General features: G+C 41.3%; 1 protein-coding gene across 2 annotated transcripts in view; it reads left to right on the top strand.

Moving 5' to 3' along the window:
* The first annotated feature begins 556 nt into the window (after positions 1 to 556).
* Positions 557 to 27436, top strand: part of DPY19L1 (dpy-19 like C-mannosyltransferase 1) — a 95822-nt gene continuing 68942 nt past the window's right edge. For both annotated transcript variants that reach the window (XM_069586701.1, XM_069586702.1), the window contains exons 1-5: positions 557 to 1210; positions 19537 to 19561; positions 20156 to 20243; positions 24168 to 24305; positions 27051 to 27171. In XM_069586701.1, coding sequence (XP_069442802.1) covers positions 913 to 1210; positions 19537 to 19561; positions 20156 to 20243; positions 24168 to 24305; positions 27051 to 27171 — 670 coding nt within the window. In that variant the 5' untranslated portion in view covers positions 557 to 912. The remainder of the gene's footprint in view (positions 1211 to 19536; positions 19562 to 20155; positions 20244 to 24167; positions 24306 to 27050; positions 27172 to 27436) is intronic.

Here is a 27436-nt window from a genome sequence, read left to right on the forward strand (position 1 = left end):
ACTCTGATGCCATTTTTAAATCAGGCTGCCCTGATTGTCGCATCCGTTAGCGAGAGAGCTGCTTTCAGCAGCAATCTAAACTGGGAGGCCACACGTCGTGGAGTAACGTGATCCAGGGGCTCTACTTTGTTAGGTTCTTCTTCCAGCGGCTGGGCCACCGAGGCGCCAGAGCGCTCGCACAGCGCCCCCGCGTGGTCATTCCCGAGCGCCTTCCCGCCCCCGCAGCCTCCACCCCGTCCGGCCGCTCCCGCTACGAGCTGCTGGGGCCACGGGGGCTTCCCTGGGCTCCACTTTCAGCCTTAATCGGGTCCGAAACTTCCACCAGCGGCCCACTCCCCCAGAGGGCCCTTTCTTCTTCCCGGCCGTTGCCAATGGGAGGGGCAGCTGCTCCCGGAAGGCGGTTCGTGCCCTCGTCTGGCCGAGCCCCATGCGGGTCCGAAGCAGGGCACGGGTCGCGGGGCGGCCCCAGGTTGGCCCCCGCCCCCGCCCCCGCCCCCGCCCCCGCCCCCGCCCCCGCCCCCGCCCCCGCCCCCGCCCCCGCCGGAAGTCCGCGCGTGCGCGTTGGCCGGCCGGGAGCGCGCGTCCGGCGCGGAGGGGCGGCGGGAGCGGGGCCGCGGCCGCTCACAGTGTCCCCGCCCCCGCCCCCCGGCGTTCCGCGGTCGCCGTGACAACCGGAGCAGCGGCAACGGCTGCAGGCGCTCGAGTCCGGCGCCGCCTCCCGGCTGCACCGCCAGCAGGCAGCCGCCGCCCGGCCTTGCAGCTCTCCCCGCCTCCCCTCTCGTGGGGAGGGACCGGCCCGCCCTCCGCCCGCCCGCCTGCCGGAGAGTGAGCGGCGCCGGGGCCGCCCCGCCAGCCCGGCGTTTCCCGGCCGCCGTCCGGGCGCGCGCAGCGAGCGGGCGCGACTATGCCAAGATGGTCCTGCAGGCGCGGAACAAGCACCGGGAGGCGGCCCCTAAGCCGCCCCAGCCGCCCCGCGCCTCGCAGTCACCGCTGAGGGGGTCGCCAGATGTCGGCGCCGGGGAGCCCGGGCCCGAGCGCGCGCCCCCGTCCCCTCGGCGCAAGGGCGCCGCGGGCAGGAAGGGGCCCAGAGCCGAGTCCGCCGCGCCACCCGCCGGGGGCGGCCTCGGGGGGCGCTTGGCGGCCGGGCTGCGCGGGGCGCTGGGCCTGCGGCGCTCGGGGCGCGGCCGAACCTGGACCACGCTCCTGCTAGGTGAGCAGCCCAGCGCGCGGGCGCCGCCGGGACGCGCAACTTTGAGGCGCGGGCCCCCTCTACCCTTTCTCTCCGCTCTCCTCCAGCTTCCGCGCCGCCGAGCTCCGCCGATCGGTCCCCGCCAGTTTGCAACCCTCTTCGACTTTTCCTGGGACGTCCTTACCTCTTCTTTCACTCCCCCTCCCTCAGGCTCAGCCTTCCTCGCTCCCTTCCTACTTGCTCTCTGTCTCTGCTTCAAAAAAAAAAAAAAAAAAAATGGCCCCGAGATCAACAGCTGCCCGGCCTGGCTGCGAACTGGCAGGTCTGCGCTAACCGGACTCAGGCGCTGTTGATTGGCGCGGACCGGCCGCCTTCCCGTTATCTCGGCCCCTGTCCGGGAGGATGGTTTGCTTTGGGTTGGAAGCGATTCTGCTGAGCTCAAAGCAAAAGCTCGTCCGCTGTTCTAGAAAGTTGCTAAACTTATCATTAAATTTTAGCGTGCCTTTTTCGTCTTGACTGCAAACACCGCCGATGGCACTTTGTGATCCCCCTCCGCAAGTACTTTTCAGGTCGCTTTGTGTTTGGGGCGCCCAGGCTGGGACCCTGCTGACCTAGCAATGATTGGTATGGAGGGCTCTCCTCTCCATCCACTGCGTTGACCAAACGGATAATATGTAATGATATGCTGAAGAAAATAAAGTTGAAACATTCACGTGTTGTGGAACGACTTAAGATTTCCTTTGTTTCCTAATTGACATTCTGATAAGGCAAGTTATAGCAGTTTGAATGATAGGCCTGATTTTTCTAAGTCAGCTAGTAAAAAGATGTAACTCTGCCTTTCCTATATAATGTCATTAATGGACTTCGGCTACTGAATTATTTAACTCTTTGTCCTTTCTAATTCCCTTAGTGATATCAAAGAATTTGGAGTTCAGTATAGATCAGGGAATGAAATATAGCATATCAGCCTCCCCTGAGATCACAGGCATTACTAGAAGCCAGTCAATTATAAAAAGCCACAGTCATCACACACACATTTTAATGGGTGCAGGTAGGTTGATATTACTATTGGGGTACTTTTTTTTTCTGTGATAGATTCAAGCTTAAAAAATTCAGCATTTTCAGTATATTTCTCTTTTTTCAGTAGTGAGCATGAAAAATCTTGTCAGTGTGCAGGTTAGATAAATTCACCTTGGGGAGGCAGCATGGTACAGTGGATGAGACAGAGGCTCCTGATCCAGTTCAAGGTGTTTAAGTTTGGTTTAAGTTTGAAGTTATTTCCTTTGTGAGTGTTGCCTTCTCTATGATACAGGATTATCACCTGCCCTGCTTACTCCAGGGCATGTCTTGAGGAGCAGAACTCAAAGGAGCTGGGGTACAGCATGGCTAGACAGTTTGTATCTAAGCATTTAATAAGTTTTAGTTGCTATTATAAAAGCACATGCATAATACTGATTTGATATCTGGTGACAGGATAAAGGGGACTTCCCTGGTGGCTCAGTGGTGAAGAATCTGCCTGCAATGCAGGAGCCGCTGGAGACGTGGGATTCAATCTCTGGATCTGGAAGATCTCCTGGAGGAGGAAATGGCAACCCACTCTAGTATTCTTGCCTGGAGAATCCCATGGACAAAGGAACCTGGTGGGCCACAGTTCATAGGGTCCCAAAGAGTCGGGCAGGACTGAAGTGACTTAGCACGCATGCACAACAGGATGAAATTGCTTTTTTTTTTCTGGACTACTTGCTGTAAACATTAACCACTTTGTAGCAAAATATGGAATGGTATCACTCCTTCAGGGAGGTTATGGAAACAAACCATAGAATATCTGTTGCCATTTTTGTGCATATTTTCTTTGCTCCTAATTGCGTTTCCTTTGAATCTTATATCGGATGGGTATTTAGATCTAGTAATGCTCAGACCTAAGTACAATTTTATATTACTGTGGCAGTGTGGCAGTTCGGGTATTGGGAGGAGGTACAGTGAAGGTCCCACAGTTTTGGATGTATTTGGGCAGTGCGGCCATCAGATGGATGGAGGTTGGATGATCAGACCAAGGTCTAGAGACTTTCTGTCCTTGATAGCTGTTTACATGAGGCCATAGGGCAGCTTATGTTTCTGAGAGATGGTTGAAAGATGGTTCTGGAGAATAGTTGGACCTGGGATGTTTAGTTCTTTCTGTGGATCTGTACTTTCAGATCCTATGAAAAGGAGCAGGGTTTGGACATTTTTGAAAGCTGCCTCATTTCACTCTTCTTTCCCCTCCACAAATCAGTGATAGTTGAGCTGACATGGTGTGGTTTTTTAGTACAGTATTTTGCTATGACAAAAATTGCTTCATTTATGTTTTGGAAGAAATTTTAACCATTTGGTTCTCCCTGATAGAAGCACACATTTTAAAGAGAGAATGACTTGGCGTTCCTAGTCTGTCATCTCGTCCACATGTGCAAAGCAGTGGTGGGAAACTCACTTCTTGTCAAAGTGGCCCTTTCCACTGTTCAGCAGTATAAGCTCTGTTAAAAAAAATCCGTTTTATTAACCATGTCTTTCTTTTAGGCACTGTTTACAGTCATAAAGAATGGTAATGGTAACAGTCATAAAGAAGGTTTTTGAAATGTTTATTTTTAGAAATTTCAACCTAGTAGCTCCCTTTATCAGCCAGGGGAGGCAGTGGTGTAGTAGAAAAAAACCAGGAGTGTTTCTCCAACTTTTTTGATATAACCTTCAGTAAGCAACATAAGTTCCATTAAACCTGTTCACAGTTGTGAAAATCCAACCCTGTACATTTATGTGTCTGTCTGTCAAACTATTTGTGTATGTCAATGTCCTGGCAGGAAACAGATTTAATAAGTGGCCTGTTTTCAGAAGTATGAGCAGGTTTAAGGAACCCACAAAGGACACTCAAGCACCCAGGGATTGTCACCAGTGGGAAGATGCTACCACTTCTGGACCTGAAATGGAAAGGAGGCTCCCTCCGGAGCTCACAGGGAAAGCTGTGCAGTGGGGGCAAGATCATCCAAGAGGAGGGATCCCAGACACTCCTGACCACCCTCTGATCTCCCACTGGTGCCTCTCACTGGCTGACCTTTGGCAGGAGGCCCAGCTGAATCATTGTGTAGAGTCAGCCTCCTGGGGCTGGGAACAAGGCAGAGAAGGGAGGAGAATGAATTTGAAAAGGGAAATGGAGACTAAGGATCAGTATGTACACAATATTTAAAGTTAAAAGATCATGTACTATACTCACCCTGTAATATACAGTACACCCTGATTTTCTGTTCTGTCCTTTTTCAAAAAATGCTGTTTGTAAACAGCCTTGGAAGAACTGTTTGCTGATTCTGTACCTGTTTCAAACTTGTTGGTGCCTGAGCTAAGCATGTAGCTTTTCTGAGTCTCAGTTTGTACACATATTAGAATGGGAGGCCTGGACTAGACTAGTTCTCAATCTTGGCTGTATACTAGTGTCACCTGGAAACTTAAAAAAAATCCTGATAGCTAAGCCACAGGTCAGACAAATCAGAATCGGGTGGGATGACGTGGAAGGAAGCGTCAGTAGCTTTAAAATCTGATGTTCTGCTTCCCTTTAGGAACAGTCTGTCCCTCATCACAGGCTTCCTTGGACAGAGAAGCCTGGTGGACTATGGTCCATGGGGTCCAAAAGAGTCGGGCATGACGGAGCATCTGAGTATCTATGTCCCTTATCACAGAGCTGACATTCCTATTTGGCAGTAGTCCCCTGGAACTAGTATAACTGCCCCTCCGTTCTTTTAAACGTGGACACAGACAACAAAGTTTGCCAAGGTTTCTTTTAATTTCTATTGTTTTCCCAACATGGACTGTGGGCTGCCATTTATCATCTGATATGTCTGTTGTATTAACTGGAGATTCATGGAGATGGTGAAGACTAGGGATGTGGTGAGGGGACAGATTTAAGGGAGAAGGTCAAGCATTCATTCTATCTTGGATATGTTACCTTTGAGACCTTTGCGAGAAGTCCAAGTACACATGTCAAGTAGGTGAGGGACATAAAAGGGCTGAATGGGAACCTAAAATAGGGAGTCTTCAGCAAATGGGTGATACTAAATTCTTGGAAATTGATGATAGCATTTCTGCATATGTGCGGTTCACCGTGTACCAGGCACAGTTCCAGCTACTTTAGATTAACTGACTTATCTCAAACTCATTTCACTACTAACTCAGTCCTTACCATGGCACTGATGGTCATACCCGTGTTACCAAATGGGGGATGTGCGGCACACAGACGTTAAATACCTTGCCCAAGGTCACCCCTAGAGTGTGGAAAGGTCAAGACTTGAACCCAAGCAGTATGGCTCCAGAGTTCATGCTCTTAAACACTACTTATAAACATTATGGTTAATCCTATAAAAAGCAGTCCTTGAGCAGGAACAAGTTTAAAAACCAGAAGAATTAATTTTTAGAGTGCATAAATCTACAACTATTGTAACTTTTATTTTTGCTTTAATACTAATTTTTATTTTCTTAGCATTATTACTGTCTCCCCCACCCCCCTCGTAAGTGCATTGAAGAGCTCATTTATCTTCATGTTTGCCTGACATATTTCCTCATATTTGACTTCCTTTCCAAAGTAACAAATTATCAAGTGTGTTTTTCAGTACTTTCACTACATGTAGTTGATTCTTGGATGGCATTTTATAATTTTAATCATAGCAGCAAATGTTAACCTAATAGCATAGTCACCAAAATCAGTCACAGAAATTCTGAGTGATTCATTGCAGTGACCAAGGGTTTATCTTCTAGTTTACAGTAGCACCAACTATATCTTAAAATGAAGTTTATAAATCACTTGGCCAGTAACTTATGAAAACTTGCCATCTTGACAGATTTTTAATTTGAGAATATTGTTTTAATTGAGAAGAATGAGGATTTATGCTTATTTTCACACCAACTCCAGTTTGCCTAATAAGCTACTGCTCTGCGTTGTGTTTTCCTGTTACTTCCTAACAGTAACCACTGCTTTGTGTTGTGCTGCAAATGTCACAGCTCAGACTCTTTTCCCCATGTTTTCATACTAATCATAAAGTACTTACATAACTAGCAGAGTGCTACTGTTTTCTAGTATGTTAAAAGTTTGTTGTTGTTTTTTTAAAATAAGACCGTTTTGCCAAAATTTTACTTTCATATTTGATTCAAAGGATTTGTTAATGAAAGAAACCACTCGTTACTCACAAATAAAGAGTTTCAATTTTTTAATAGAAGATTATTTGACTTAATTTAAATCTATAATCATTAAAAGAAAAATAGAAACAATAGAAAGAAGTAACAGCGTATACCTCACCAAATTTGGCCAACCTACACCCAGACTTGAACAGTGCTGGGAAGTCCCAAATGACAGCAATCTGGAGTCCCAGTTGGGAAAAGGTCCCAGGCAGTGTCCACTCCACCAGTGAGACTTCAGATTGCAGCTTTGGGAGCTCCTGCTTATAATCTCAGGCTGCAAACTGATTTCATTGAAAAATGCAGCTCTGGTTTAACTTTTACCATGCTCTTTGTTGACTGTGGCTCAGATCATGAATTCCTTATTACCAAATTCAGACTCAAATTGAAGAAAGTAGGGAAAACTGCTAGACCATTCAGGTATGACCTAAATCAAATCCCTTATGATTATACAGTGGAAGTGAGAAATAGATTTAAGGGCCTAGATCTGATAGATAGAGTGCCTGATGAACTATGGAATGAGGTTCATGAGATTGTACAGGAGACAGGGATCAAGACCATCCCCATGGAAAAGAAATGCAAAAAAGCAAAATGGCTGTCTGGGGAGGCCTTACAAATAGCTGTGAAAAGAAGAGAAGCGAAAAGCAAAGGAGAAAAGGAAAAATATAAGCATCTGAATGCAGAGTTCCAAAGAATAGCAAGAAGAGATAAGAAAGCCTTCTTCAGCGATCAATGCAAAGAAATAGAGGAAAACAACAGAATGGGAAGGACTACAGATCTCTTCAAGAAAATTAGAGATACCAAGGGAACATTTCATGCAAAGATGGGCTCAGTAAAGGACAGAAATGGTATGGACCTAACAGAAGAAGAAGATATTAAGAAGAGGTGGCAAGAATACACAGAAGATCTATACAAAAAAGATCTTCACAACCTGGATAATCACGATGGTGTGATCACTCATCTAGAGCCAGACATCCTGGAATGTGAAGTCAAGTGGGCCTTAGAAAGCATCACTATGAACAAAGCTAGTGGAGGTGATGGAATTCCAGTTGAGCTGTTTCAAATCCTGAAAGATGATGCTGTGAAAGTGCTGCACTCAATATACCAGCAAATTTGGAAAACTCAGCAGTGGCCACAGGACTGGAAAAGGTCAGTTTTCACTCCAATCCCAAAGAAAGGCAATGCCAAAGAATGCTCAAACTACTGCACAATTGCACTCATCTCACATGCTAGTAAAGGAATGCTCAAAATTCTCCAAGCCAGGCTTTAGCAATACGTGAACTGTGAACTTCCAGATGTTCAAACTGGATTTAGAAAAGGCAGAGGAACCAGAGATCAAATTGCCAACATCCGCTGGATCATGGAAAAATCAAGAGAGTTCCAGAAAAACATCTATTTCTGCTTTATTGAATACGCCAAAGCCTTTGACTGTGTGGATCACAATCAACTGTGGAAAATTCTGAAGGAGATGGGAATACCAGACCACCTGACCTGCCTCTTGAGAAATCTGTATGCAGGTCAGGAAGCAACAGTTAGAACTGGACATGGAACAACAGACTGGTTCCAAATAGGAAAAGGAGTACATCAAGGCTGTATATTGTCTCCCTGCTTATTTAACTTCTATGCAGAGTACATCATGAGAAATGTTGGACTGGAAGAAACACAAGCTGGAATCAAGATTGCCGGGAGAAATATCAAAACCTCAGATATGCAGATGACACCACCCTTATGGCAGAAAGTGAAGAGGAACTAAAAAGCCTCTTGATGAAAGTGAAAGAGGAGAGTGAAAAAGTTGGCTTAAAGCTCAACATTCAGAAAATGAAGATCGTAGCATCCGGTCCCATCTCTTCATGGGAAATAGATGGGGAAACAGTGGAAACAGTGTCAGACTTTATTTTTTGGGCCTCCAAAATCACTGCAGATGGTGATTGCAGCCATGAAATTAAAAGACGCTTACTCCTTGGAAGAAAAGTTATGACCAACCTAGATAGCATATTCAAAAGCAGAGACATTACTTTGCCGACTAAGGTCCGTCTAGTCAAGGCTATGGTTTTTCTAGTAGTCATGTATGGATGTGAGAGTTGGACTGTGAAGAAGGCTGAGCGCCGAAGAATTGATGCTTTTGAAGTGTGGTGTTGGAGAAGACTCTTGAGAGTCCCTTGGACTGCAAGGAGATCCAACCAGTCCATTCTGAAGGAGATCAGCCTTGGGATTTCTTTGGAAGGACTGATGCTAAAGCTGAAACTCCAGTACTTTGGCCACCTCATGCGAAGAGTTTACTCATTGGAAAAGACTCTGATGCTGGGAGGGATTGGGGGCAGGAGGAAAGGGGACGACAGAGGATGAGATGGCTGGATCGCATCACTGACTCAATGGGTGTGAGTCTGAGTGAACTCCGGGAGTTGGTGATGGACAGGGAGGCCTAGCGTGCTGTGATTCATGGGGTCGCAAAGAGTCGGACATGACTGAGCGACTGAACTGAACTGATGCTGTTTTACCTTGTGAGTCATAGGATTTCGTTAGACAGTGATGGGTTGGCCAGACCTCCAGGGGCTCAAGAGCTCCAAGAGTTACTCCCTTTCTTATCTAAAGTGCTTTCTGACTTACTGTGCTTGCAGGCAGGTATGGAATCTGGGCAGTGTCCAGGGAGGTCAGAAGCATGTCAGAGGCCTGGTCTCCTGAAGCCTGAGCAAGACTTCCTCCATTTTAATGCCCCTAACAAAAGACCTGATTTCTCACTCCTCTCATCTTTGATCTCCTTGAAAGTTTCATGAAAATCTAAAACTTAAAAATTAACTCCTGGAGTTTTATATGTGAGGAAACTAAAGCGAGAGAGGTGAATGGCCTGACATCTCTTGTGAATTCACTGAGGGAAGTTGGAGATTAAAGTTAAGGTATCTTGGCTTCTTGGGGCTTCCCGGGTGGCTCAGTAGTAAAGAATCTGCCTGCCAAGCAGGAGTCTCAGCTTCGATTCCTGGGTCAGGAAGATCCCCTGGACAAGGAAATGGCAATCCATTCCCGTATTCTTGGCTGGGAAATCCCACGGACAGAGTCATCTTGTGGGCTACAGTCCATGAGGTCACAAAGAGTTAGACATGACTTAGCAACTAAACAACAGTTATCTTGACTTGTTTGATACATCTGTCAAATTGTAGGTTTCAGATCTACAATCTAAGGCAACTGTCAAAGATACTGTAATGGGAACATATTTAGTAGTCCCAACACCTAATTATATGTTCCAAGACGTAATAATGTTTTTAGCAAGAGTTCTACTTTGGTGGCTTATGCTCACTTAGGGAATTGCTCTGTTTGTTAAATCCTTATGGTCAACCTGTCAGCCTCCATTTTGTCTTTGCATAACTATTTTTTTTTTTTTTTGGAAACTACTAAATTTTGAATTGTTTTTGATTGGTTGGTTGGGATTGTCATTAAAAAAAGCAGAGCAAAATATTAAAAATCAGTGTCATAGTTTTCTTAATCGTTTAACAGATAAGCAAAACATGCTACCCAAGAGCAGTTTGAAATTTGGAGAGAATACATAGCCTTGAGAATCCATAGCTATAACCTTAAAACTTTAATGACTTATTGATTAATGAACTTGTTAAAATCTCTTGCTTCATATGATGGGCCTGGGGGTGTACTGTGTATATATGGATCTTTTTTTTTTTTTCTCTAGGGAAGAGATGCAGCTTCTACATTTTTTTTGTTGTTAGATTTACTAAAGCTTTACAGTTTCACTGATTGCTCAGAAGCATTTAGTGAACCTAGCATATTATTTCAGGTGTATATTTTATCCTGCTACTTGTTCTTTAAAAACTGAAATGCATTTTTTTTCAGTCAAGAGAAAGTTACTTTATTAAAATTGCTAATGTAACTTACTCTTTGATTTCTGAAATATTTTTGTCCATGTTAGGTGAAGATATGATTTTAAAAGGAAGCTAGAATTTATTGCTTTAAAAACACATGTATTGGGTAGTTGTATTAAGTATTGCCTGCTTTAATATATGTATATACATAAATATTTTTAATATTTGGCTTCTTCCCTGGTGGCTCAGACAGTAAAGAATCTGCTTGCAGTGCCAGAGACCCCAGGTTCAATCACTGGGTTGGGAAGATCCCCCAGAGAAGGGAATGGTTACCCACTCCAGTATTCTTGCCTAGAGAATTCCATGGACAGTGGAGCCTGGTGGGCTCCATGGGGTCACAAAGAGTCAAATACAACTGAGCAAGCAACACACTTTAATGTATGTGTATACATAAATATTTTTAAAGTGTGAAAATTTACATTGTATAATTCTCTGTTTAGAAGTCTAATTTTTATACTCTTTGGGGCTGGTGGTATTTACATTCCGTGTTCTGTTTTCATTCACCTCAAAGTAAACCTTTGTCCTTGATTTTTAAATTATTTCTCAGGAGTTTTCTCCTTTATGCCAGTACATCCTTTTGGTTAAATGTGCTTATTGGCATTTTTTTCTGCTTGAGCTTCCAACTAGAAGGAAACCAGAGGCATGAAACCCAGGCTTTCCTGGAAGCCTTGGTTTATCCCAGTCATGTGACCTTGGGCCTCATGGGAAAATAAGAACCATTTTTTGCCTCAAAAGGAATTCTGGGGTCTTTTTGCTTAATCTTTAAAAGTGCTCAGTGAACTGCAACTGATAAATAGCTAGGTTTATTCATGATAATTGAAATTTCTGAATTTTCCCCTAACTGTTGTAAGATACTATTTTGCTCAGTGTCAAATATATGGAGGAGATTCAAATTAACTATAGTCAACCTTACAAGTATAATTACATAGACCACTGTGAATTCTTGATCTTATCTAGGAGCTATATAGTTTTCTTCCAGTCATGACCGAATTTTAAAATAATCCTGCTTCTCACTTTGAGAGTCAATGTCCTATTAATCAATTGAGTGCATTTTTTGCCTACTGAAACAAGAAAACAAATTAAAAGGGTCAAACCTGCCACGGCTTTTAGTTTGGGGAGCAGAAATATCCAAAAGGAAAACAGAAAATAATCATGGAGGCCCTTTGGAGAATCTGAAGTCCTTATTAGTGTTAATAGTTGTAGCTGTTGTTGTTGTTTAGTTGCTAAGTTTTGTCTGACTCTTTGTGACCCCATGGACTCTAGCCCACCAGGCTCCTCTGTCCATGGGATTTCCTAGGCAACAATATTGGAGTGGGTTGACATTTCCTTGTTCAGTGGATTTTCCCAACCTAGGATTGAACCTGTGTCTCCTGCATTGGAAGGCAGGTTCTTTACCACTGTGCCACCAGGGAAGTCCCCAGTTGTAGCTATGCAGAGTTATTAAATGCTAGGAGTAGAGATAACCAAGTAAAAACCCTCATTTCACATTTGATGCAAATGAGACTGAGGCTGAATAAGTCATATGAAATCCAAGGAATATTTCTTCTTAAGAATGTAAAAAATAATTTGATTCTTAATTTTAATTCTTTTCCTTTCTTAATTCTCAGCTGTCAGGATTTTGACAGTTTTTCCTTCAGAATACCTTTTGAATTTATGTTTCCCTTTTCATAATAACAATTGTTAAAAATGTAGCTTTCCAAGCCCCAAGTGAGATCTATTGCATCAGGATCTCTGAGAGTGGGGGCTCAGGAATGCAGTCTTAACATGCTCCACCACCATCAGTGTTTTCATCCATGGTTGCATGTTAGAATCATCCCCAGTACCAGATCTAGCAATGTCCAAAGCTCTGCGATGATTCAGTGTGCTGTCAGTATTGAGATATTGCCCTTAGAAGTGTTTATAAATCAGCTCAGGGGTCTGGGGATCTGGAATGGGACCTGAGAGTCTGAATTTCTGATAAGCTCCCAGGTGACCTAATTATTGCTAGAAAACATGTGGAATACAAAGCAGCCAAAGCTTACATTTTGTGAACAAGTATGAATATTTTGCTCCAGCCGTTTCTGTACCAGTGATAATTAACCTTGACTGTATATTAGAATCATTCAAGTATTAAAATAAACCTGGAATTTCAGATTTAGAAGCCCTGGATTAATACTCAGACATCTCTAGTTTTATTTAGCAACACTGATGATTCTAATGCAATCCCAGGGTTTAGATCACTTTTGCTCTATGTTGCTGCTTTATGATGTTCTTTCTGAATCTTGTTCTGTTTCTTTACTGACTGAAAGTGCTTCGGAACCTGTTTTTGTACATCATGGCGCACAGTAAAAAATGATAATGTTTGTGTGGCATGAGTGTGAGAGTAAATGGTCTCACCCAGGGGGTGCTCTGCTGGCTCCCATTCTTGGTACCACTGGTTGAGTAGCTATGACAATACCCGCCCCCCCCCCCCCCCCATTCCCTACACCGCTGGTGTTCATAGAGCTCTGAGAGCCAGACACACCGTATATATAGTGAGTGAGCCTTCAGTTGATAACTCATTGTTGTGAGTATCATGTGTATTCTGTATCATCAATATCAGTGATGGGAACTCTTTTGCTATGTTGGATCAGAGTCCACATCCAGCTTTATTGTAGCTGTCTTGGCTACTCAACATAAATCCTCACCTAAGTTGTAATCGTGTCCTGAATCCAACCTCTCCCCCTCACTTCTGCCCACCCAATCCCACTTTAATAAACCCTGCCCTGAGTGGCCATTATTGATCTGCTATCTCAGATTTCTTACAGTTCATAGACTTTGTGCTATTTGCTTGGGTGCGGATGTTTTCATTATTTTATGTACCTAAATCTTATCTGTCGAAGATTTTATCTTTAAAGGCGCAGATGCTGGCTTATATTTTAGTCTCAAGTACTCTAGCATAGGGGACTGTGATAAAGGTAACTTTGGTGGAAAGTTTTTACTTCCGCTCTAGGTTTGAAGGATTCATTAATGAAAGAGTGCCTTACAAACACATAAACAATTCCAACCTTATATAGATTATTTGACTTAATTTAAATATACACTCATTCACTCATTAAAAGAAAAAAAATTAGAAACAATGGACAGAAGTAATAGCATTGTTGTTTAGTTGCTGTTGTGCCTGATTCTTTGAGACCCCATGAAATGCAGCACACCAGACTTCCCTGTCCTTCACTATCATATATGTGAAACATACATGTGTAGCAACAATACATCACCAACATCCAGACTTGAACAGCGCTGGCGAGTCCTGAATGAGAGCAATCTGGAGTCCCAGCTGAGCAAAGGTCCCAGGCAGTGGCCAGACTGCGGGTGAGACTTCAAATTGCAGCTTTGAGGGATCCCGCTATAATTCTGACTCACAAACTGATACCATCATTAGTTTGCATACAAAAAAGCAGCTCTTTTACAATGCCGTTTGTTTCATCTTGTGAGTCCCAAGACATCTTAGAGACGGAGCAGGGAAGAGGGGGTTGGCCAGACAATCAGGGGCTCAAGAAAATTCTAAGACCTACTCCCTTTCTTACCTAAAGTGCTTCCAGACTTGCTGTGCTTGCAGGCAGGCATGGATTCCAGGCAGTGTCCAGCAGGTTAGAAGCGGATCAGAGGCCTGCTCTCCCAAGATTTCCTCCATTTTAACTTCCCTAACAAGGTGTAATGAATTTTCCTGGTGTCTCAGCGGCAAGGAATCTGCCTGCCAATGCAGGTGACACAGGTTCGATCCCTGGGTCGAAAAAATCTTCTGGAGGAGAACATGGCAACCCACTTCAGTATCCTTGCCTGGGAGATCCCATGGATAGAGGAGCCTGGCGGGCAATCTGTGGGGTCGCAAAGAGTCAGACACAACTTAGTGACTAAACAACAGCAATACAACAAGCAAGGTTTAATACCTATTGGCAGGACAGGCTTCTCTAAATACCACTTTTGAATGCCTTTAACTTTGAAGGACGAATTAAGAGTTTTCAGGAATATTGCATAATTAAAGTGAAAGTCGCTCAGTCATGTCCGACTCTTTGCAACCGCATAGACAGTAGTCCATAGAATTCTCCAGGACAGAATACTGGAGTGGGTAGCCTTTCCCTTCTCCAGGGGATCTTCCCAAACCAGGAATCGAACCAGGGTCTCTTGCATTGCAGGCCGATTCTTTACCAACTGAGCTATCAGGGAAGCTATCAGGAAGCATCATTAAAATGCTAGGTATTTCAGAGGATCGTTGCCCTGTGTAGCCTATGTGAAGGGTGTGTGGTGGGACACAGAATGTGGGCTCCATGGTATGAGCCATGGAAAAGCCAATGGGACTTCAGACATGGGGAGGAGATGCTTAACTCTGTATGTTTAGAAGTCGACTTCCTTCTCTAGGAAAGACTGTTGGTGTGAAACAGCTAGACTACTTCCTAGTGACTTCAGCTTCTGAAAAGAAACTTTTAAACTCTGCGTGGTCCCTTGAAAACAACTGTTATTACTATTAGGAAGAGGTTTAATATGGAACTTGTCAGAATTAATTTGAAAATCCTGTCCAGTGGATTTAAGAAGAGTTCTTAACTTCTTTTTATGTCATTTTGTCACTTGGGCATTAGGGAGGCCAAAGCTGCAGAATGTTTTAAGTACGGATTAGCCTCAATTTAGGAATAAGTTGTATTTTTAAATTTTGCAAGTCATTTTGGACTTAGAGTGTATTTCTCCATATAAATATTGTTACAAGATGGAGTCATCAAGTGCATGAAGATCAAAAGGGAGGCAGCTCTGTCACTGTGGAGAGAAACTGAGGCTCAGGAGGGAGGCTGTGTCCAGGTTCTTGCTTTGGGGGAAATACCTTTTCAGAGGCCCAGTTTTTCATCTGTAAAATGAGAATGAATACAAGATTGCTGTGAGACTCAAGAGAGCTTGTGAAGGTATTCTGAGAATTAAGGCAAGTCCTAGTTATGAAGTCCAAAGGGATTCAGTGTAGGGTGGGTGGGCAACTGCAGTTGTGGCTGGCTCAGAGGTTAAAGCATCTGGGAGAGACCTGGGTTCGATCCCTGGGTAGGGAAGATCCCCTGGAGAAGGAAATGGCACCCCACTCCAGTATTCTTGCCTGGAGAATCCCATGGAAGTAGGAGCCTGGTGGGCTACAGTCCATGGGGTCGAAAAGAGTCGGATATGACCTAACGACTTCACTTTCACTTTCACTTTCTGTGGCCAGCAGGTTGTCACAGAGGGGTGAAGGGAGCCACAGCACCCTAGCTTTGCAGTTCCTGCTTTTAGCTTGAGGAGGAGGAGGAAGAGAGAAAGGACGGTGGGTGTCCAGCTTTAGCATGCAGAAGACTCGGCTGAGGAACCTTAGGAAAGCAGGTCGCGGAGCTCCACTTCCGAGGAATCCCAGCTGGGTGGGTGGGAGGGAGGGTCTGCGGAAGAGACCAGGACTTCTGAGCCACCTGCTAGTGCAAGGCAGCCTGGAGAAACAGAGAGACTGCGAGAGTTGGGAGAGATCCGGGGGATCCGCTGGTTGGAGAGGGGATGGGCTTCAGGAGCCCTTGAAGACTGAGCAAAACAGCATGGAGTAACCTCCTGTCCTGTTTCTTTCTCTGTTCCTTCTGCCCTCGTCGCAGCGGTGAAACGATGCAGGCCATGGATGCGGTGGGGAGCAACAAGGGCCACCCCCTCCGCGCTTTCTGAGCTGTGGCTGGACAGAGGCGCGTCAGTGGGAGCAGAGCTGGGGCGGGCCTCTGGAACGCCACTGTGCTGGGGTTCAGGACTGAGAACCTGGAGGCTTAGGCAGCAGGCTGCACCTGGGCAAAGGGTCTGATTTGCACTGATCACGGGGAATCTATTTTTGAAAACAAAACAATTACATGCACACTGTGTGTGTGTGAGTGTGTGTGTGTGTGTGTGTGTGTGTATAGCTAACTATCAAAGTATATTCAACTTTGGTTTATTATGTGGACATGATTTAGGATTATTTAATTTTCCCCCTTATATGCATTAATTCAGCATTTGAGTCGGACTTTGTTTTCAGCTTCTTACTAAGTACTACTATGGTAGAATTCAGTAAAACATTGTTTTTCCCCTCAGGGAATTGCATTCTATTTTGTTTAAACAAGATTCTAATAACTGGAGAATAATAATTTTCAATGAAGAAGGAGCTCAAATCCTGTAAGGCTGAAAATTGATGTAATGTGACATATAATCTGGTACGAAATTTCTTTAATCAGAAAGTGGAAGGAGTGGCCAGTTTAGTTTCAGAGTATTGGTAATTTGTGTGCTTCCAGCAAAACTTAAGAGCCTTACAGAATTCTCAGTCACAGGATTGCAGTCTTTTGAGTTAGATTACAAAGCAAACTTTCACTCTTTGAACACCATTTTTCTTATAGAATAGTTTTGGAATTTTTGAAAGCTTTTTTTTTTTTTAATGTTCTGATGTTTAGAATGACAAAAATAACATATGTGTTAAACTGGAAAAATTGGTTATCAATTTTGTGAACTCCCAAAAGACTATACACAGGATTAATAATCACCAGAATATATTTAGAGAAAATCATAATCTTTTCTGTAGGCAAGAAGGCATGAAAAGCTCTTTGGGGATGTTTTAAGAAGTTTTTGTCATTATATGTCTTTATGCTTAAATTATGTGCTCACAGGGCAGTATCTGCTTTATTTACTGGGGTTTTCATTTTCAGATGACATATACATAGAATTTATCTCAATTGTATAAATTAAAGCATAATTCTATACTTTTATATAAAAATAGCTTCTATAGAATACACTGCCTGTAACAACAGATGAATTGTAGCCTTTTTTTTCTTTTTTCTTAAAATAATAAAGGAAAGATGGAAGGGGAATAAGATACTTCAGGGTAAGGAGGCCTTTGTTGCAGCCCTTCCGTCCTCCACAAGAGGCCACACAGTACAGGGTTCTTAGGTCAGAATTCCTGCTTCCAACTTCCGTTTCTCTGTTTATCCGCTTTGTTTCTTGGGCTAGTTTCTAAAGTTCTCTGAGAATCAACTTATTATCTCTATGTGTGCTGTATGCTAAGTCGCTCAGTCCTGCCGACTCTGCAACCCCATGGACTGTAGCCCTCCTCTGTCTGTGGGATTTCCCAGCAAGAATACTGGAGTGGGTTGCCATTTTCTCCTCCAGGGGATCTTCCCCTTTGAACCTGCACCTCGTGTCTCCTGCATTGGCAGGTGGATTCTTTACCACTGAGCTGCCTGAAGCCCTTATTATTTGTATACCAGGGAGGTGTTGGTACTTAACACATAGGATGCTTGTGAAGACTGATTATGTTAGTTCAGGTAGAGCACTTAAAAATGCCTGGCAGGTAATAAGAATTCAAATGTTAGCTGCTTTATTACTACTACTGCTACTAATTAACTATTGTTATTGTTAAATTGAAATGAAAACAGGAATTTAAAACATTGTGAATTGAAGGCAGATTATGAATCAGCCTTGGAAACTGAAAGAGGGTCATTCAGATGCTGAGAAATCCAAGAATTGACTAGTGCTGCAAGGATTAAATTAAGGAAGGCACCAAAAGGACTTTGTGTCTTTTTCCTTCTGAGAAATTATAGTATGCTGAGGGAGCAGAGAGCTGATGATCTTGAAAAATCATATGTATTACTGGAGAATTGTGAAGGTCAGAGGCTAATTTAAAGGCATAATGTAAAATGCATTTCTGTTAAAGTCCCTAGAATACTGTTTGCCCTCTTTTACCAGAATTACTTAGTATTATTCTAGAAGTTTATTATTATTGTCACATGGGAAGAATAAACTAAAATAGTAAAATTATTAAACAGGAACAAAATTATCGTTTTAAAATATTACTTAAAATGGAGAATTAGAGATGATAAACAAAAATACACCCTAAAAGAATCAATTGTATAGCAAAGGAAATACATTACAAATAAATACACTTCAAAACTAAATACATTAACAATATCCAGTGAAGTATAATGAAAACAAAATTTCATGTTTATTAGAAGGGGAGAAAGTATTAAAACTCCCAGGAAAGAGTTAATAAGAAATATGAGTTAAGTTTATGTTATTAGCTCTACTGATAGGAGTTTTGTCAGGGGCAATTGTAAAGAGAGTTCGAATAATTGAATCTATATGTTTATGGATAATAACATATATGTGCTGTAAACAGGTAGATTCTTCCCATATTTATTTATCAATGAAGTAAAAATTATAATCTCTAAGGGATTACCAAAGTATAAATGTAACAGTTCTTCAGTATGATAAAGGTGGTATTTACATTCTATGACAGAAGAATGATTTATTCAGGACATAATAGTTAAGACATTAAGCAAATAAAGCCCAAATTTTATTATGGTGGTATGACATCTTTAAAGGAAGTGGACAGTAGATTGCTCAACAAGAAATCAAAGTTTCAAAAGCTCAAAGAACCCTTGACAAACAAATGTCAAATGATAAACCTAGTTAAATATTTGTAGTTTCAATGATCTAGAAAGAGTAACTCTTTGTCTTTTGTAACCATTAGTATCTTCTAGGTAAAATGAATTTTAAAAATTTTAAATAGAAATACCTCTATAAAAATAAGACGATAAGATCTGAGCTCTTTGTCTTTAATTTCTAAGAGTATTTCATAGTTGGTTTCCTTGTAGTTATTTAATCAGAAGCCTACAATAGGATGAATCTTGTGATATAAGAATACTGTTTTCTGGATTCTTTTTAATGTGTTCTTTGTACTTGTACAGAAGGCAAACTATTGATTCTTGTACGAAACTGGTTTTATTACCAGTTTTTCTCTCTGTTTTTCTATTTTCTTTCTCCACCTCTTTTTCTTCCTTCCTGTTTTGTTTTAAATTTATTTAAAAATATTAAAACTTATTATAAAAATTCAGATATTGCAGCATGTATCAAAGTGATAGCTCCTTTTTTCTGTCCCTCTCCAGTCCTGTTCCCTGAAGTTACCATATCTTTATTCTTCTGCCTCTCACCATTGGTTCTATCCTTCTTGCAGCTGAGTTTGTGGAGCTTACCATCCAAACGTTTCTTGTATGGTTGTTGGCAAATAATATTAATAGCTCCTAATTTATTTTGTTGAGTGAATGAAAATTATAGCTATATGCTTAATTCTTTTATAATTTAGTCCACTGGTATTTTAAGCAGAGCTCTGGGACCTTTTTTGAAGAGTCCCTATTCTTTATCCACTCCCTATGAGTTCAGGATCTACAGTTCCCAGACTTTATCATGTTTATCTTTGCAATGCTTTTCTGTAAGGTGAAAACACTTTTAATGCTAAAATAATGATTTATGTTTCTTTTTTTCTTGCAGCTGCCTTTGCAGCAGTGTTGCACTGGTAAGAACGTTTTTCTCCTATGGTATATTTTAGGCAGATGTTTACAGCCTATAATTCCAGTATAAGGATGAATATATATTACATGCAGCAAACTAGTATGCAAATGTAGTTTAATTGATAAATCAGAGCCAGAAAATGCAATTTTTAATAAAAAGAGATCTATTATTAATGAGGTTATATTTGAAACTCTTTTTAACATTAATATAGTGTTCATATTGGAAAGATTAAGTTTTTTAATCTTCTGGATAGGAAGAAATATGAATTTCATAAATCAGACATTTCTGAAATAGTAACCCAATGACATTTATAGTTTAATCTATAATTTTATTGTTTTTGGCTTATAGTATCATTATTCTGGTTCATTCTAATTTTAAAATCTAATTTGATGTGTTTTCTTATAGAGAGAAATTTTAGTGGAAATATAAGATATATTGAATGGAAGAACTATGGATACTGTTCTATTTGAGTTTTATCACAAAATTAAGTGCAAATACGTAGAGTATTAATATTTTATTTTTGCTTTTAGAGTTTCTTTAAAAATTATACTTAGTATAAGTTTCAACACTGTTGCTTTGTTACTGTTTTGTTTTATAGGAGTCATATAACACACCTCTTTGAAAATGATCGTCATTTTTCTCACCTCTCAACATTGGAAAGAGAGATGGCTTTTCGCACTGAAATGGTTAGTTTTCATGTAGTATTTTATTGTAGTAGTTTAATAACCTAAATATTTTAAGCTTCTTATGGAAATTTTCAAAGATATTTTAAAGTAGAAAGAGTAGACCCAACTCCCCCTACCCATTCCTGTAGCTTCAACAACTGAAGACACATAGCCATTTTTCTGTCATCTACATTTTCATGCCATCTCTTTTTAAAGGAAACCTCAGATACCATATCATTTCATCTGTAAATATTTTTCATGTATGTCTCAAAGGACTTTTTTGTTAACTGCAGTATCATTGTCATACTTGAAAATATTGAAGACCAGTTACTCAGTATCCTCAAATATCAATCAGAGTTTAAGTGACCTGGGGGAATGGGCATTTACTAACCATCAGTTCAGTTCAGTTCAGTCGCTCAGTCGTGTCCTACTCTTTGCGACCCCATGAATCGCAGCACGCCAGGCCTCCCTGTCCATCACCAACTCCCGGAGTTCTCTCAGACTCAACGTCCATCGAGTCAGTGATGCCATCCAGCCATCTCATCCTCTGTCATCCCCTTCTCCTCCTGCCCCCAATCCCTCCCAGCATCAGAGTCTTTTCCAATGAGTCAACTCTTCGCATGAGGTGGCCAAAGTACTGGAGTTTCAGCTTTAGCATAATAACTCCATAAAGAAGAACTTTTGATGTTCCTCTTTATTTGGACTTTTTCTCTGAGCTACACTTTATACAAGAAAGACAGGAAAATGCTTGATGCTTTCCTTCTATTACAACTTTTCGGAAACATGAGTTGCTTCTCTAGCATCTTTTAATGGTGACAAGCAGAGTTCTGTCTTTGGGTGTATGTTTATGGCCTGATAGCTTTTAACAGATTTCTTAAACTTACCTGTCTTTTGCTGGTGAGGGCCCTTGCAGTTGGCTCTGTGATTCCTTGATATGGGATTCCCAGATGGCTCAGTGGTAAAGAATCTGCCTGCCAATGCAGGAGACATAAGAAACATGGGTTTGATCCCTATCCCTTCCCTCTAGGGAAGATCCCCTAGAGTAGGAAATGGCAACCTGCTCCAGTATTCTTGCCTGGAAAATTCAGTGGACAGAGGAGCTTGGTGGGCTGCATAGTCCATGGGGTTGCAAAGCGTTGGAAATGATTGAGCATGTGTGCATACACACACGCACACATGTACACACACATTCTCCTTGATATGACCCCACTAGTATTCTGTAGCTTCCTTAACTTTCTGGTACTGCAGAACATTTCCTTTCCAGACCTGGAATCATCCAGTATTCTAAGGAGCCCTGATTCCTTCCAGTAGCAAATGGTATTTAGAGGCCACAATTTTGGTGATAGAGGTATTCATTGCTAGTATTTTATACTAGATTGGCCATTGTGCCTAGGCCTTTTTAGTAGATAGAATTAGGAAACAATTTTTTTAATAGAAAAAATAAATTATTTATTTATATTTCTACATTCAAATTTAGGATTAATTACTTTTTTGATATTAAATTTGTATCTCTTCTGTTAGCCTGAGATTCTTGGTTTCACGTTACCTATATTTGAGGCATAAAAGTATCAAATATATTGTTAAAAATGATTACTAGAAATAGTTTAAAACTTGTTTGTGGTTTTATTTTTGACTTTAATATATATTCAGCTAAGAGTGTACAGTAAAATTCAGTTCAATCGCTCAGTCGTGTCCGACTCTTTGCGACCCCATGAATCGTAGCACACCAGGCCTCCCTGTCCATCACCAACTCCCGGAGTTCACTCAAACTCATGTCCATCTAGTTGGTGATGCCATCCAGCCATCTCATCCTCTGTCGTCCCCTTCCTCCTCCTCCTCCCAATCCCTCCCAGCATCAGAGTCTTTTCCAATGAGTAAACTCTTCGCATGAGGTGGCCAAAGTACTGGAGTTTCAGCTTTTGCATCATTCCTTCCAAAGAAATCCCAGGGCTGATTTCCTTTAGAATGGACTGGTTGGATCTCCTTGCAGTCCAGGGGACTCTCAAGAGTCTTCTCCAACACCACAGTTCAAAAGCATCAATTCTTCAGCGCTCAGCTTTTTTTACAGTCCAACTCTCACATCCATACATGACTACTAGAAAAACCATAGCCTTGACTAGACGGACCTTTGTTGGCAAAGTAATGTCTCTGCTTTTCAGTATGCTGTCTAGGTTAGTCATAACTTTCCTTCCAAGGAGTAAGCGTCTTTTAATTTCATGACTGCAGTCACCATCTGCAGTGATTTTGGAGCCCCCAAAAATAAAGTCTGACACTGTTTCTACTGTTTCCCCATCTGTTTGCCATGAAGTGATGGGACCAGATGCCATGATCTTCGTTTTCTGAATGTTGAGCTTTAAGCCAAGTTTTTCACTTTTCCTCTTTCACTTTCATCAAGAGGCTTTTTAGTTCCTTTTCACTTTCTGCCATAAGGGTGGGGTCATCTGCATACCTGAGGTTATTGATATTTCTCCCAGCAATCTTGATTCCAGCTTGTGCTTCTTCCAGCCCAGCATTTCTCATGATGTACTCTGCATAGAAGTTAAACAAGCAGGGTGACAGTATACAGCCTTGACCTTAAATTTGTTTGAAATCCTTTCCCAATTTAATAAATAATTCTTATATTTTTTTTGGATATTTAGGAATATAAACATTTTTGTTTTAAATTTTAGTTGTATAAGATATTTATGTGATTCCAAAATCAAACCTATAAACAAGGTAGGTTGTAGTTTCCTGGGGGGCTGTCATAACAAAGTACTTGTACCTTAAAAGAGCAGAAGTTTATTTTCTCACAGTTCTGGAGGCTAGAAGTCTAAAATCTAGGTGATGGCCGAATGTGTTCTCTCTGAGACTTCATTCTAGCTTCTCATGGTTCTGGTAATCCTTGCCTTGCATTATAAGGTACCATGACTCCAATCTCTGCCTCTGTCTTCATGAAGCATTTTCCCCTATATCTCAGTTTAAATTTCCCTTTTATTATAAAGATACCAGTTATATTGCATTTGGAGTCAGCCTTTCACATCATGTGGCAAAAGTATTGGAGCTTTAGCATTAGTCTTTCCAATGAGTATTCAGGATTGATTTCCTTTAGGATTGATTGGTTTGATCTCCCTGCTGTCCTAGAGTCTTCTCCAGCACCACAATTCAGAAACATCAGTTCTTCGGTGCTCTGCCTTCTTTATGGTCCAACTCTCACATCCATACATAACTACTAGTAAAGCATTTTTTTCCTCAAAATGGGAGTACTACCACGGTCCCTCTCTTCTGTTTTCACAGCCCCAGTTCTGTAGGCTTCTTACCTTACGCTGAGCTGAGAAGAACCTTTTCTAACTCTGAAAGAAGCCTTTTCTAACTCTTCGATTAGTATGGGTTATGCTGCTGCTGCTAAGTCGCTTCAGTCGTGTCTGACTCTGTGACCCCATAGACAGCAGCCCACCAGGCTCCCCCATCCCTGGGATTCTCCAGGCAAGAACACTGGAGTGGGCTGCCATTTCCTTCTCCAGTGCATGAAGTGAAAAGTGAAAGTGAAGTCGCTCAGTCATGTCTGACTCTTAGCGACCCCGTGGACTGCAGCACACCAGGGTTATAGGGGTTTCCTAAATGAGCATGCTGTCTGAGTTATATGACTTTTTCAATGTTAAAGCTGTTTTTTAAGTTGTTTTGAGATCAGTTGTTCAATTAAGACAAGGTGGAGCCTGGTGGGCTGCCATCTATGGGGTCGCACAGAGTCGGACACAACTGAAGTGACTTAGCAGCAGCAGCATGCTAAAATATGTAAGTTTTTTACAACCTGAGCATTTATTAGTGATCAGAATCCTGTGAAATTAATTGTAGCTGTTACGTGTGTGGATTGCTTTGTTTTTAAAAAACGGTATACTAAGTTTTATTTTAAGCTAATACGAGGCATAGTAATTATGTACTTTTTATTATAACATGTGCTTGTTTTAGGGACTGTATTATTCCTACTTTAAGACTATTGTGGAAGCACCCTCATTTTTGAATGGAGTATGGATGATTATGAATGATAAACTGACTGAATATCCCCTTGTTATTAATACATTAAAAAGGTTCAATCTTTACCCTGAGGTAAGATACTTTTTCAATTATGATTTTTTTACTTTATAAAGTATTGCTTATATTAAATGGTGATTCTAAGTCTCAGATCTAGTTCAATATATTAAATTTTATCTTTTTTAAAAAAGTAAATGGGTATCTTAGAAAGAAATATGAAAAAAATCATTATTAATTTGGGGGGTCTTTAATGATTTTATGGAAATGAGTATTATGATTGCATGGTTTAGAAAATATGAAAACTAGATTTGTGTGTTTATATGTATTACATTACCTTTACATGTCATTTGCCGAATACTGTTTCTTCCTTATCTGAGATTCTTCATTTAATCAGATGCACATTTCCCCTAGTGGGAGTGGAAGAAAGGAGCTGAGATAGGAAGGCAGTGCTATGAGTAACTGTTTAATGCATCCCTAGGCATTCTCCAGGACCTACCTGGGTTGTGACTTCCTCAGTGACATCCTTCTTGAGGTTCTCCTGTTAAGCATGCTTCCCTTGGCCCCCCCTTCCTAGCATGCTGTTGCTGCTAGAAGGTGTGTTGCCTGCTGCAGCAGGGCCATGACTGCCTTGGTGCTGTGAGATCTGAAGCTGGGGCTCAGTACCAGCACTAATCAGGGCTCTTGGTCATTTCCCATTGAGTAAGAGGAGGCTAATTTCCAGATGAACTGAGTTAGCCTGCTTAATTATGGAGGAGATAGAGACCAATAAATAACCACCAAAGTGCTTATTGAGTACTTTCTGTACATGTCTGCATTTACTGTTCCAGCAATGGGATCACACAACACTTTTTTATAAGTGCTTTTTGTCTTTTAAGAATATTTAAAACCATCTTCCTAAATCATCTTTTCTCAACAGCATCATTTTTTATGGCAGTAATACAATCTGCCATTGTTTATTTAGTTCATCTTTTATGAAAATTTTGGTTGTTTTCAACTTCTAAAATATCCTAAAGCTGCAATAAACATTCTTGAAGCAAAATCTTTACCCATATCCATATGTTTTTTTAAACTCTAAATTTGTGGATGGGGATACACGTATACTTATGTTTTTTTAAACTATAAATTTGTGGATGTGGAACTGTTTAGTTCGACAGAATATAGGCTTTGATGATTTTGGTACATGTTGCCAAAATGCTTTCTGGATAGGATTTATTAATGAAAATTACCACAGGCAGTGTTTTTGAAAATGCGTGTTTTTCTGGATCCTTGCTAATTTAATGGCTAAAAAAATTAAGATCATGTGATGCATTTTGTTCATTGTTATATATTTGTGTATGTACATGTATATTTTCAGTGCTATGTATTAAATGCACTTCCACTTTTAAAACTAATTGCTTGTTCATGCCCTTGTCTATATTTTTATTGACGTTTTGTAAGAGCTCATTATATGCAGGAAGTCAATACTATGCTATACAGATACGACATTTTCTCCAGCTTTTTGTTTGCCCTTTAGCTTTACAGTATGATGTGAATGTATTTTTTCTTGTCAGAGCTATCATGTCTATGAATCTTTAAGATTTATGTTTTTTATTCATTCATATATGTAAACAAAACTTATTCTTTTTATAATTATGTTTTTGAGATTAACAGTTTTAATTTATCTGAAATTTGTTTGAATACTCAGTTTTGGGGCAGGAATCCAACCTTTTATTTTTTCAAAATGGTCTTCTGTGTAACCTAACACTTGGGTGAGTGGTCCATCTTCTGCCTGCTTCTTTTATTATTTCCAAAATTATTATACACATATGCTTTCAGCTACTTTTGGACTTTCTGTTTAGTGTTACCTTATGTTGAGGTCCTGAGAAATAGGCTCTAAGATGGAGATCTGTACCTGAAGTATATAGGGGAACTCCCTTGGGGGCAATATCTGAAGGGGGATGAAGGAATTAGGAGGAGGCAGGCAGAGGAGTTGAGCTGTGATCCAGTCACAGCAGAGGCCTCAGCCAATCTCTGGGGAAGCTCTGGAACTGGGATGACCCTACAGAGTTGTCCTACCTGAAGCAAGGGCCTCTGACCTTTATATTCCCCCCTGTTGACTAGTTATGGCTGCAGTTACCCTTGGGGAGGGTGACGTTTAGTGAATTTACTCTCTACTGCAGAGGGTAGCTCCCAGAGAGAGACGCAGCTGAGGGTTGTCAGCCGCCACCCCTCCCAACTGCTCAGGGGCTGAGTGCCTCAGCCCCGAAGAGAGACCTGTGGCACTCCACTGCATCTGCCATAGTTCCTTTGATCTGTCTGGCTATTCTTGTGCCAGCATCACACTGTTTTAATTATATAAGTAGCAAATTTTATTATCTGTTAGGACATTTTCTTCAGTTATCTCCGTTTTGTCATTTTTCCATGTAACACATCTCAGTAGACACTTGAGATTTTGCTCAGCTTTGTTTTATGTTTATGAATTAATTTGAGGAAGAATTCACATCTTGAAAAATTAAATCTGTTCAGGAAGATAGAATATCTTTCTGTTTGTTCAACTCTTGTTTTATGTCCCTTAGTTGAATTTTATAGCTTTTGAAGATTACAGATTGTATATCTTTTGTTATATCTTATTCTTAGCCGTGGGTGAACAGGTGAAGACTGACCAGTGAAGAATCTACATAGGGGACTGTGAAGCTTCTTTACTAGATTTAAAGAGACCCAGATGGGAATGGTACAGGAAGGGAAAATTTGTCAATTGTCAAAATATCTCAAAAATATTCTAGTAAGGAAACTGTTGAGGATACTTTTTTCTTAAAATGTCTCCCTTTCTTTTTCAATTAGGTAATCTTAGCCAGCTGGTACAGGATTTATACCAAAATAATGGATTTGATTGGTATTCAAACCAAGATATGTTGGACAGTTACCAGAGGAGAAGGACTCAGCCCTATTGAAAGCTGTGAAGGCAAGTTGCTGTGATATTGTCTTGTTGTCTGTTGCAGTACAATAAATTTACGGCAAACTTAGTGGTGTAAACAACAATTTTATTGTGTTTATGGTTTCTGCTAGTAGGGAATTTGGGCAGGGTATAGAATGGTTGGTTTGTTTCTGCGATGTCAGAGGACTCTGCTAGACTCAAATGGCTGGGAACACTGGAATTAACTTGGAGCTACTTCACTTACATTCTGGCTGCTTGACTGGGGTACCTGCAAGGCTGAGCCCAGCTGAGC

This window comes from Ovis canadensis, chromosome 4 (genome assembly GCF_042477335.2).
Source record: "Ovis canadensis isolate MfBH-ARS-UI-01 breed Bighorn chromosome 4, ARS-UI_OviCan_v2, whole genome shotgun sequence".
NCBI lineage: Eukaryota > Metazoa > Chordata > Mammalia > Artiodactyla > Bovidae > Ovis > Ovis canadensis.